This window comes from Mchenga conophoros, linkage group LG10 (assembly GCF_057382185.1).
Source record: "Mchenga conophoros isolate Kocher_MC1m ecotype Shallow Benthic linkage group LG10, M_conophoros_male_GT1.1, whole genome shotgun sequence".
NCBI lineage: Eukaryota > Metazoa > Chordata > Actinopteri > Cichliformes > Cichlidae > Mchenga > Mchenga conophoros.
In genome coordinates this window covers 25,370,818-25,384,333 of record NC_140535.1, presented here as the reverse complement: position 1 = coordinate 25,384,333, position 13,516 = coordinate 25,370,818, and the positions used below count along the sequence as shown (strand labels likewise).

The 13,516-nt window shown below is 39.1% G+C and overlaps 1 protein-coding gene across 1 annotated transcript in view; it reads right to left on the bottom strand.

Moving 5' to 3' along the window:
- The window catches only part of pdlim4 (PDZ and LIM domain 4), a 46,923-nt gene that overhangs the window by 20,396 nt on the left and 13,011 nt on the right, over positions 1 to 13,516 (bottom strand). The window contains exon 3 of the mRNA XM_085289558.1: positions 5,352 to 5,433. Coding sequence (XP_085145684.1) covers positions 5,352 to 5,433 — 82 coding nt within the window. The remainder of the gene's footprint in view (positions 1 to 5,351; positions 5,434 to 13,516) is intronic.

Sequence of the window (13,516 nt, the reverse complement as noted above, 5' to 3'; positions counted from 1 at the left end):
GATTTATAGTGGGGGTTTTTTGTCTTTATTTAATAGTTCAGGAGTGAAGACTAGACAGGAGGCTGGACTCAAACCTAAGTGCTCAATTTTAGCCACAGGGCATATAGGTGCCTGATCAAACAGTGAGCTAAATTGGTGCCCTGTACCTGAGTACTTTTGTACTCAATATTGTACATGAAGAAGAAATAATCAAAGTGGTTCTGGGCTATCAAGATCTGGGGCAGGAAATAATGTTAATTAGAGATTTATGGGTTTCTGACAAGAAAAAAAGATGCTATAAGACATCTTGGCTAAAGTGCTGGTAGGCTTTTGATAGTGAGGGTATAGGGTATAAAATATCTGGCACTTGGTTAGCTTTTAGAATTGAAGAAGCCTCTTGGGTGAGAAGTGAAATATTATAAAGCACTTAAGACTACCTTGACATGGAGGACTGAGATTCTTCTGGCACCTTGAAGATGAATTAAAAAGGTATTTTTTATTACTTTTTCCATGTATGGAGCTTGATTTGTATCCAGATTATTATATTAATCCTTTTGTTTTGCATGAAATTTGGAAGTTGTGCCAAATATCTGATTATAGTTCACTAACCTTCCCAGAACTGTACAGTAAAAGCTTGGGTAAAAACTGGTTGTCATAGTTACTCGTGTTATTTCTTCTGTTATGACAGTTACCTCATCACTGCTTTATCTTTCTCTCCACTCTTTATCACAATCATTTCTATTTCAGGAAGTTGTGTATGGTATCCGGTAGTTTGTAGACACTCTTGCAAAGACATGAGCACTCCCTGGAAACACTCCCCTGTCCCACTGAAACTAGTAAAAGAAACCCTCCAAAATTCCCAAAACAGTCCCATCATACAACAGTATTAAGTCATATGCTTGCTTAGCGCATATCCAAAAATACATCATTTGCACACCGACTTTTATGACAATCTCCCGTGTTCCCAAGGTGAAAGGAAACACTTCATTCCTTCCATGTGTCACTTCCTGCTCAGCAGAAAATTCCCACTGGTGGGACTGGAGTTTCCAACAAAGCCAGTTGGTCAAGGAGTTCATGAATGAAAAGGAAAATGTTCAATTTCAAAAGGCCTGAAGGATGCCATCACTGGATTTGGTGAACTTAACTGGGTTAAAGTTATAGCGCTTCTTTTGAAACATTCTTAGTTAACTGAGGCATGTGGTGATTTTTCTTTCTTTTTTTTTTATTACAATATGTGAGCCTAAGTGTTCTTCTTTGGTTTCATTTTTCACCCCAAAACATACTGCTTCTGCATAAAATATGCTGCAAGTTAAGTGTCATGCTGTAAGGTAGGTTTTGAATGATGGATTCACTGCTTCAAGCCTTAAGCAACACAATCTGAAACAGTGACTTTCAGCTTGCTGTCCACACTAGCTCAAGCATCACGTCACAGAAGCTGGATCTGTCAGGACAGAAAGAGTGGTATATACACTGTTTCTAAAGTATCTTGTGAACAATCAGCAATGTCACGTGGGCAAACTGAATCAGAATACAGAAAGAAGGAAACAAAGAAAGAGTGAGTTCTTTATGTGACTCTAGGGAGTGGATGTTTCCTCTTGTAAAGCACAGAAGGTTCCACCTGAGCGTGACAATAACGTGGCCCTCACTTGGAGGTTTCCAGCTGTCCGCGTTTACTTCATAAAATGAGATGCCAGAGAACATTTTTAGACTTCAGTAAGGAAGAAAAGAAGGACTGGAAAAGATGTAAAGAGAGATGGAGAGAAGAGATAAACAGAGAGAAAAAGCATGAGGAAGACAGATTTGCCGCTCTCATATTACCCTCACGCAAAGCCCTCCTGTCATTCATGTCTGTGTTTGTAGAAATTCCTGTAGCTGTTGGTTCCTCTCACTCCAACTTCGTATTTTCTTATTTTAATCATAGCAAGACCTGAGCTAATAGCCACACTGTTAAAAGGTTGCCATAGAGTTCTACCTGTGGTGCTGAAAACATGAAATTTGATCTGTCTATGAATTTAAATGTACAACAAGCCACAATCTCTGGTTAGTTTTTCAGATATACAAAATAACAGAATGTAGACACAAGGACAATATGGACCTAATGCTTTTCTAAGATATCTTAAAGCCTCAGGTGGTAGAGCAGGTCATCCACTGATCGGAAGGTTGGTGGTTCGATTCCTGGCTTCCCCTAGTCTACATGCCAAATATCCTTGGGCAAGATACTAACCCCAAATTGCTCTCCGATGCATCCATCGGAGTATGAATGTGTGTGAATGTTAGCTATGAAGCACTTAGAAAGATGTGCTGTGTGAATGGGTGAATGCACAAGTTGTGTAAAGCGCTTTGAGTGCTCAGATGAGTAGAAAAGCGCTATATAAGAACTAGAGATTGACCGATCCGATATTACGTATCGGTCCGATACTGACCTAAATTACTGGATCGGATATCGGAGAAAAATAAAAAATGTAATCCGATCCATTAAATATCACGAAAGCACCTCGCAAAACTTGCAACACGCCGTAACTCACCTCAGAACGTTAGCAGTCGGAGCAGTATGCATCACGTGATAGAGCAGCTGTGGCATGCCGGACCTGTGGTGGTCTGGATAGCATGTGGAGCTTCGCTAGCAACCTGGCATTTCATCTCCGACAAAGTTATCCCCGAGAGAAGTAAAGCAAGTGTGTAAGTCCATCTCTGAATGTTTGTAAAGCATTCCCACGTTAAGCTTAACAAGCGACTGCCTCTCGCTCTCCGGCTGCTACTTCAATCGTGAAACTGCTTAAATGATCAGCTGATCGGCTTTTCTGTCGCGAGTCCGTCTCTCTTGTTTGTTTTTGGCCCACTTTGCACCAGAAAGAGGAAACCAGCGGCTGAACAACAGCAGCACGTTTAAGCTTGATCAGCTGTTGTTAGAATTTATTTAATATTAATTTCTACACCAGGATCTTTTTCTACGTAGCTGACGGCTGGTAACTGTGCAGGGGCGGATCTAGCAAAGTTTAGCCAGGGGGGCCGATAGGGCATTAACAGGGAAAAGGGGGCACAAAGACATACTTTTCTTTCTTATTCTCATTTAAAATGTCGAGCTTTTAATAAATAATTATCTGACACCCAAAGTTTTAATTTGATGTAAAATGAATAGAAGTCAATTACTGTATATAGTGACTATTAAGTCTAATATATACACCCTAGTAAGCTATAGTACTTTTTACTTTGGGAAGGTACCATCTGTGCAGTCTGCAATTTTGTTGAAGAAAGATGTTGAATCTATTTAATATTTCTTGAAAAATAATTGATTTCTGTGCATTTTTTTTTTTTTCACACTGCATCAAATTAAGGTTGATTACGTCGATTAAGCATCATGAGGTGGCGCGTGAGGGGTGGTTCCTTATTTTTTATTTATTTATGTTTGTTGTTGCTGGGAGTTGGAACCCTATTAGTTAGGTTGCTTAATATTTACCCTAAGTACTCTTTAAAATACCAGAATAGGGAGGATGGTGTAGGTCTAAGTTTATTAGATTGATCAGTATTGCTGAACTATGAAATATTTTTTTTGTATACAGGTATAACAGAATAGCTTTAGTGTAGTTGTTGTTTTAAACTTGAGTATGAACTTGCAGACTTGCAAAATGCAGCAAGACATTTTAAAAAACAGTTTTGTTGATTAAAAAACACTATATCGGATTCATATCGGTATCGGCAGATATCCAAATTTATGATATCGGTATCGGACATAAAAAAGTGGTATCGTGCCATCTCTAATAAGAACCAGTCCATTTACCATTTACCATATTAGGCTGTGCTTTCAAACATCAGCCAACTTTTTCTGAAGCCAGTATGACTTGCTCTGATTCAGCTGGATGACTTCTTTCCTTTGCAGTATCAAGTATTGCAGCATCATTTTTCCATGTGGGAGTTTTCTTTTTGAACTTTTGTATCCTGCATGGGAGTGCTTTGATTCAGTATGGAGTTTTTATTTGGTTAGTTTAAGGCATTAAAACTACTTGCTTGAGTTGAATATAATGGTTTGGATTAAAAGCTATGACACTTTGAGTAGGAGGGTGCGCTCCAACGTGATGTCAGGGAGGTTCTGACTAACACCATACATATAAAACCTTCTGAGTTGCCTTATCTCAGATCTTTCAAGATGGATGGAATTAAAGTGGAAAATTGTTCTTTGGTGACAAATTAAAATCAACAATTAAAATGTTAGAAAAATTAGCGTATCAGTGCAGTTCTAAAGCCTCATTCATGATAGTATGGAGGTGCATGATCACATTTGTGAAAGCACATATGGCATAGGGCAACATGCCCTGCCATTCAGGCAACATCTTCAAGGAAAGACTGCTTATTTGAGCAAGAGAATGCCAAACCAAATTCTGGGTGTATTCCAACAATGTGGCTCATTAGTAAAACAGTCTGGGCGTTTCATTGGCCCGCCTGCAGTCCAGAACGGTCACTCACCGAAAACATTTAACACATTAGGAAATGTAACTGAGAAATTATTTAATTCGGTTTTAGGTTAGACTTACCAAGCAAACCAGCCTTTTGGAAAGTCTATTTCCAATAAACTATCAAAATCCTAGATAAAGAAATTAGAATAGAACCAAAACCCAAGCTGATAAATTGCATCCGTAACTACTGGCTCTTACCCAAAAAAACAACACTTTCTTTGTAATAAACGAGACACTCCATCATGAGGGGGCAGATAGATTTCACTTCGGCTCATTGTATGCCTGTCCCACCCTTTTAAGCACGGATATGCTGCCACAACAAGGGCTGAGACAGATCAATCGCAACTCCATAAATACAACAACACAATACTTGACGAATGGACATCTCTCACATATCCGAAGCACAATATTCCCATTGTCTGTCTGCCTCAGTCCCACAATATCCATACTCACAGCTTATGTGCGCACACACTCACACACCTCCTGTTTCCTCCATGCTCAGAAACCTGCTAGCCTGCCAGCAATGGAAAACTTGGAAAAGATCATCTGCTAGAGTTCATCATGCCTTGAATGTCCTTTTGGCAGCTCATACATTTGGAGAACAATCAAGATACTATTTCAAAACTATTCCAGTGAACAGTGGGATGCATTATCTCATTTATAATCATGTGAATGATAGCACACATGCAATTTCAAGATTGATTGTTGTGCCTGTTTCCATGGATTCTGTCACTGAGGAGAATTGCGTCTCACACCCAGGAAACTGTACTTCAAAGTCATGATGCAGTTATAGCCATCGCTCTGGTTGGCAGCATGACAAATTCAACGAGAAACCTGACCGCATCCCACCTCATGTGAATTCAAATCTTAAGAAATGCATGTGACTTGTGCTTGGGGAAATCCACTGTAAACAGTGGTTACCTGTGAGTCGGGCTCCATGTAAGGGCTTGTCTTGCCATCTTCACTAACTGTTGGTGACCACACTCTGTCTCCCGATCCTGATCTGAAAGACAATACCCATGAGAGAGAGAAAAAAAGAGAGTCTCAGATAAATCCAATGCCATCTGACACCCAAGCTGAAGCAATGATTTCTGCTGAGAGTATGGATTTTTCTTTGCCGACATCTTTTTATTTTTCCCCCCAAGGAACCTATAAAGTATTTGTGAATGTCTGAAAATGAACCCAGAAAAATGAAAGTAGTCTGTATGCTCTAATCGTTTTAGAACTGATGTAAAATGGGAAAGATGTCAGCTTTAGGATCACGCAAAATCCCATAACTGTTACTGAATATTAGCAGTGCAAGATGCCTCTGTGCCAAAACACTCACAGTACTCAAGGTAAAGTCTGGGCATGAACATGCATGTATATGTGGATTTTTATGTATAGTTGGCAGCTTTCACATTTTTAATGGGATGAAGCTACTTTCCTCCCACTGATACCAAGATAATGTCATCATCATTATATCATAAATCCACTGTTTGAACTATCACTAGAAGAGCACATTGTATCTTGGGCTGTGGATTTGTCATAAGTAGCGATAGCTGAATTACTGGAATCTGAGGCTTACCCCTCTCATGTTTAGATTGTCAGTAATTGACTCCAGTTGCATATTCTTACATAAAAGTAAAAGGACTTACAGTCTGACAGCAATGATAAAACACATTACTTATAGCACTGCTGAATGAGCCTCTATGAAAGCACACGGTAAGCAGGGGCACAGAGCAATTTTTCTTTTTTTGAAAGACCCAAAATAAAATACCCTGGTGAAAATAAGGGCGTGTAACTTATCTTTCCAGCTGATAAACTGGTGCTATTCATTTCCAACGGCATTAGTAATGGTTCACTAGGAATGCTATTTAACTTTCAAGTTTCACATTCAACTAGAGGAAGTTTTCCGGTCACATAAAAGAATCAAGGGGAATTCTTTGGTTCATCTGGCTTTTGTTGCTATAGTGTTGGCCGTCAAGTGGGAAAACACCCGGACATGACGCTGAAGGACAGCAGTGTGTGTGTGTGTGCGCTTTTCTTCACTTTCCTATTCATCTGCAAAGACATAAAAACCATTAACAGAAGTAGTGCGAGTGCATGAATGCATTGTTGACCCCCACATGGGGGAGGGTTGACGTCTAAAGAGGTGAGGTCATTGGGCTGGCAGCTGGCACATCAATGTATGAGCTGAGCCAGTGCTTCAGATATGAACCATGGAGGTGTTGCTATCAAGGACGCTCTTATAAGGCGCCGAGTGTCTGCAGATGGACAAGCGCTACTGCGTAGGATGAACCCTGCACCCCCCTCCTCCGCCAATTCCTCCACGTTTCAGAAATTGAAAGCCTTCATGTATCCAGAATGTTTGGTTGCGATGGCTACCATACAAACACCCTATTGAAAGGAGTTCAGTCTGAAGTGGCCCATTTAAATTGGTATTTGGTGAAAACCAAAGACAAGGAATTTATCGAACATCCATCTTAACAGTTTTGAATGCAGAGGCGTAAGTGGAAAGTATGAGAGGCAGACAGTGGTCATTATACTAGGAGGTCACTCTGAAGAGGGATGTCAAAATCATGTAACCATCTAGTTAAAAAATATGCACTGCACTTGAAACAAAACTGTGCCACAGCTGTCGTTTTGTCGTCTGGAAACAATTTTGGCAATGTCAAATTCAACATAATGTATGTTATGTAATATAAAAAAAATAGCCACACAATCTGTTGCAAACAAGTGTGATGTGATGAGGACACCCAGATTACCCAGGGCCATGAGGATCCTACATCCAAAAAACTTCTGCTAAACATTCATTAATTAGTCGATTGTCTCTCTAACTCTAACTTTCCACTTGATTGTGCGCATGCGTCTGTCTGATCCAGGCCTGGATAGTAAAATGTGTCTGGAAATATTCTTTGAAATAAACTCATCGTCACAACAGCACCATGATGTCAAAGCATAGGGGTGAATACTCCTACCTCTAATATATCAACTTCAATACAAAGGCAAAGAATTTTTAGATCCCATGGATTTATTTTCATAGGATTAGAATTTAAAAAGAAAACATGAAACCCATGAAATCCCCCTAAAAATGAAGATTTAGATGTTAGATAAAAATTCATGATAAAAAGAGATAAAAGTGAAAGAGAAAAAAAAATGAAAGAAAGGCGGAAATGGAAACACACAGAAACCAGGAAAAAAAAAAAAAAAAAAAGTCATCACAATGATTTTCCTATTCTTTCCTATGATCATATTTTCCCTTGCCTGACCTCCCCCTGCCAGGTTTAATTTCCTGATTGGAGAGATCTGGATCTTGGAACAGCAGATGAGTTTACTTTGGCTGCACATGACCACAATGTTCAAAAAGGAGCATGGGGCAGACGGCTGCAAACCCTCAAATTAAGACAAGGCTGATAACTGATCATTTCAGGGTTCACTTAGAGTCTTACTCCATTATCAAAGCCATCTGAAAAAGGACAATTTTAAGTTGTTTTGGTCATCACTGGACCTGCCCGTATGTCCTTTTCCTGTGCAAGGACTTAAGTGGGGGTTGTTTCTGTAGCATTTAAGACGAGGCAATAACTGTCTAAAGTGCAGCTTTAGAGGTCTCATTGGCAGATCTCAAAGGGACACTTCAAAAAAATCTCCATCTGTGCACCGACAAGATCAATGGAAGAGAGGGAAAGGGAGGAACAATCGTCCCTTCGACCTCTTGTGCAACACAGTCTCCCAAACTCCACTGATGTTACAGTTGTAACCACAAAAAAGGAGACCTTTGGAGAGTGTGAGAGGAATGATGAGATGAAGAAACAGGAGAAAACAGCCCTGGTAGTGGAGGGGTGTAGACAAGTTGGTTCCTTTGGAGGTTTCTTTTTGTTTTTGTCCCTGCTGGAGTCCTGTGCTTCTTTGGTCCCATGCAGCCTTGTGCATAATTCTTCATCTGTGAATCACGGGTCATTAAGTCAAAGTGAGAAGCAAGAGGCAAATTCTACACCAAAGGGACCTCACTCTCTGTCTTTTCTCTGCCTGATTTCTCTGTTTGAATTCAAATACTCTTTCTTGTTTTGGTTTTACTCTTCAGATCATGATCAGAATTACATATATATACACATCTAATTGCATCTGTAGGGCTGAGATATGCACTCATACTACATGCGTTACCCATCTTATTCCCCTAATCATAGCCTTATATGACACCATTGCATGTCTAACCACATCCAAAAGCATCAAAGCATGAGTGGAAGTCATTGATGGTGCATGTCTAGTGTGCCTGTAAGCTTTTAAAAACCCAGTAAGTGAATCCTGGACCTATTTAATCAACCATCACTCGCTACAACTCTTTTTCTGACAAGTGTATGCGAACCAAAGTATTGACAAGATTTAAAAAAAAAAAACCTTTGTAACTTGGCCCTGGAATTTTCTGCAGCTATGTCAATAAAAAGAAGATCAACATAATGTATTTATGATTCTCTGTATAAAGTATTTTCTCAGTAACCAGGATATTTTTCTTTCAGCTGGTGCTGCAACTTTTCTGTCACAAGTGAAACTGAATTGACCACAATTGTTGGAAGTGGAAGCCAAACCCCAGAGATGAACGAGCTGAAACTATATACACATTTGGAAATGCTGCTTTTATGTTATTTGGAAGAACTGACTTTTAAAGGTCTAAACCATCAGTGGTGCAACTTTTCTTTGCACCCGGACCCATTTCTAACACTGACAGTTCAAAATAAGTGCAACAGGCCATATATATTTCAGATGTTTTACAATAGCAAAACAAGAATTACACGTGCAGCCCAGGAATCATGACTCATTTTTCAGCACATTTAACTTGCCATCCCAGCATGACTCTTTCCGAATAGCCTGACCAATAGTGGAAAACACAAATCCCAACCACCATCATCTGTCTCCCAGGCATCTGAAGAGAAAGTGTTCTCTCCAATAAGCTCTGGCAAAAAGAGGGAAACTGCAGGGAGAAGGCGGCTCCGTGGAAGCGACAGAGAAGGAAAAACCAAAGTGAAGAAATAAAAAGAAAAGTGGTTTAGTTGAATGGGATTTAGGTTTGGAGAGGGAGATAACAGCATGGTAACAAGAGGTCATGGACAAGGATGGTAAGACGTGGAGAGGTTAGAAGAAGAATGAGCATGATTTTCTCATGCTCATTTTTCCAGGAGAAGCTTTCTTCCACAGCTGGTTCATGTATTCGCAGATTCTATTTATGTCTGGTCAAAGCAGACATGACAAACTCCAAAATGGGCCTCATGAGTCAGCCAGGTCCTCTGACGTTACATGAACTTGGACACTGCGTGTCTGTGGAGGCGATATAAGCCATTTTTCCTCTACCCTGAGATGACACGACTCCATATGAACACAAGGAACTGAGAAAAACTTGCAAGGGTGTTTTGCCTCACAGCAGAGCGTTGACAGGCCTGCTGGAAAATGGAAAGCTGTGTGTAAGTGTTGACCTCGAATTACCTTCCTTGCTTCCTCGTCCACGTATTACCTTTTTTTAAATTCCTAATTTTCCCTCTGTTCTTTTTTCTTCTCACCACTTTGTCCACTTCATTCAATCTCAATAATCTTTCCTCCTGTTTAACTGATAGTTCTTCCAATATGATGCCAGAAATACACACAAGAGCACACATTCATTTTAGGCTACATTCCAATGCAGTGTAATTCTTTTCTTCAGTGGGTAGATGGCTCAAAACATCTCAGTAAAATATTGCAGTGATGTAATAAATGTGGACACATCCAGAATATGGGAGGTGAATGAAAGTTTCGATAAGTATGAAAATTATGTAAAACATCCGCTTGCTACAGCCTTCATGGCAATCATCTTGATGCAGCTCGACAACAGTGAGAGATTTGTCTGAGCCGGTGCTTTCCACCACCATCCAGGCAAAGTAAGGTCTGGGTTTAAATCTGCCACTTTAAAACATTAATCTTGTATGCTCGAAAGTTACACTTAACCAGTAGCCATTTTAAGGAGTCTCTTACAAGAATTCTTTAAGAATGAGAAACTAAGTAACTAGTACCATGAACCAAGTGCATATTTATGACATGAGCAGGTTTGACCAAACTGTAGTACTTGACACCCTTGGAATATACAGACAAGCAGCCACAAGTGAAACTCTTTTGAAATTAATTTTTACACATATGTTAAAATCTACATAAAATTTTGTTTTTTAAGAACACATCCTTTCTAAGAGAACAGAGCTGCAGCACCCACTTGCTGTATGAAGAGAAAATAATGTAGACTATGCCAGTAAAACCACAGTGAAGCACGGTTAAACCTGTTAACATGCAAGAGTTGATGGTTTAGCCCAAAGTAACTGATAAATATATCAGTGCTGAAAGGCTAAAACACAACTAAGCTATAAAATTTGCATGGCTTGCTTTTATTTGTCAAGATTTTCAACTGAAACCCCCCTTCAAGTTGGATTTCCAACTTGGAAAGTCGGAGTAACCTCAGCAATCCCGTCTTAACAATCGAAAGTGGCAGCTGTGAACGTAAATCATCACAAAACTGACAAACTTTTCATCAGTATTGCCAGTATTGCATATTTGTGATTCGCTAAACAAGCTGTATGCAATGCACTGACCAGGTTCTAGCCATGAACATGCTACATTTGTGTGCAAAAAACCCATTGTGCTGTATTGCTAGTGATATATGAATGGTTCTACCTTGCCAAGAAGGAAAACTCACCCTGCTTTTTTCTGCTTTTCTGAGTCTTATTACTCTAACAAGCTCAACTCAGAAGTAATGCCACTCCCAACTCATTTGACTTCCGAGGTAAATGCAAAAGCATTAGTTGACATTAAGAATTACATGATAATGACACTAAATGAAATCAGGAGATGTCCAAGGTTACCTGTAGCACATTTAGTTATACTTAAGGGAAACTTAGATAGATATATCTATATATATCAAATTACTATCTGCATTAAAAGTAGATATTAATCAAGATAAAAGCACAAATTCAAACATTTAATTTACCACAAACTGTAAAGAAATTCTGCACAACCAGAGCTTCTAATCTCTTTTCTATAATCACCCTTTAAATCTTATTTAGCTTTTCTGAGTCCCCAGAGGCACCTACCAAGAAACTCCCTGAAGCTGAGTGCTTTTAAAAAGGCTCCATAATAGAAATTGTGATAAATGGGGGTTAAGAAAGTTATAAACGTGAACACATTAGAAGGAAACGTTCTTGTGTTACACGAGACCTCAAGCTCAGATCCGCGCAGCGTACTGTAATTTTGGTTCACAGCAGACGTGTAGACTCATATATTTGTCCATCGGCAGCAGCACAAAATTACAGGTCTCCTGTTTCTCGTGACTGTTTGGAGTATTTTATGGAGAAGTCTTTTAATGAGGGCTAAGAATTGCTGTCCTCTAAAATATTATTTTCTAGTGAGTCAGCATGGGTTCTTTGAGTCACTCCCATTTGCAGCTATTGACTCCAAAATGAATGGTTACAATTAAATAATCCCTAGTTATTTCTGTAGCCCACAACTGAGGAGTGTTTCCAATAAACAGAAAAGGTCCATATTTCAAATCTCTTGCAATAAATGACAGACATCTTTTACATATGAACATTACACCCCCATTGAAGGATACATTTTGACTAACCACTTTAACCTTCTTCACCAGCCAGAGAACAGGCTACCATGTGGCTGATTTTTATAGCTCACTAAATCTGGGAATTTTTTCAGTCCAATATTTGTGATTTGTTCTGTATTGTTTACTTTGATTGGTTTCTTAGTAGTTTTGGCAAAATCTCTCATTTTTGCCTGTTGATTTTTTTTTTTTTTGGTTTATTTTTTTAAAGACAGCGCTATTTTGTTTGTTGCCATAGTGACAGATGCTGCTTATTAACATGACGCCTTTTACAAAATTTTTCATGGGAAACAGTGGTGATGCACAAGTTCAGCACACATGAATAATTCATGCAATTATAGGTCTACTTTGAGGGAAATGAATAACGTAATAATCAGCTACCTCTCCAATGAGCCCCTCATCTTGTATTGAAACTGCAGCTTCATGAAGCAGTTGAATGATATTGTGGACCACCACAAGAGCCACCTTTTTAACCTACCAGTAGAGAAATGCATGGTGGGAAATGACAGCTTTCAGATAAAGATAAAAATAAAGAAAAAGAAAAAAAAGAATTGCCAACTAAATAACTGATTGCAGTGTCATTCTCTCAGATGAAAAGAACAAAAGAAAAAAAATCAGAAGTATAATTCTGGTTTTAGGTTCTCTGAGCTAAACTGCGTTTAAACTGCGTTTACCAGAAATACATGAAGCAAAAAGTACTGGTTGTCAAACAGCATCCTTGGAAGCGTAGAGGCAGTTCTCTCTTGTTCTCACTGATTCACTGCTCTTCTTTTTGGCTTTAACCTCCAAGCTTATTGTTGCATCGTCTCTTTCTGTTTTTCAAATTCTCACTATCTTTTCCAGCAATCTTAACTTTTAACACCGCTTCTCGTCTCTTATCAAGTCTCTATCTCACAATCCTAAACTTTCACAAGATTTTTTACAGTATTTGTTCTTCTGCTGGAACCCCTAATGCCTCCACTTCACCAGCAGCTCATTTCAGCTCTGTGCACCGCAGCCAAGGGTGCATGCCTATCTCTCATACTTGCTTTGCCCTCCTCCTGTTCACCAAAGTGCAGCTTACATTGTAATTATTTAACCAATAACAGCACAAAGGTCACATTCCAGCAGCTAGTCTCGTCCAGCCTCTTATTATATTGCTCTGAGTCCAAATGCTATCTTATCAGTTCAAAGGGGTATTAAGGAGGAATGATGAGCAAACATGGCTGTATCTTGTGGTTCACTTGTGGGTTTAGTTTAAAAGTAAGTTAGTTAAAAACAGTCAAACAAAAAAAAAAAAAAATCTTGTCGCTCAAACCTTTTGCTTTTATAATAGATCTACAAAACTAAACTGAATTTAAGTTAAATTGATTCTGATACTCTTAAAACGACAATGCGACACATTCATTTCAAATAATTTTAACCTCAATCCAACCCATTACAATGTTTAAGCACTACACCTATTTAAATTATGGCTAAATGCATTCTACAAAACATTGGGAATGTG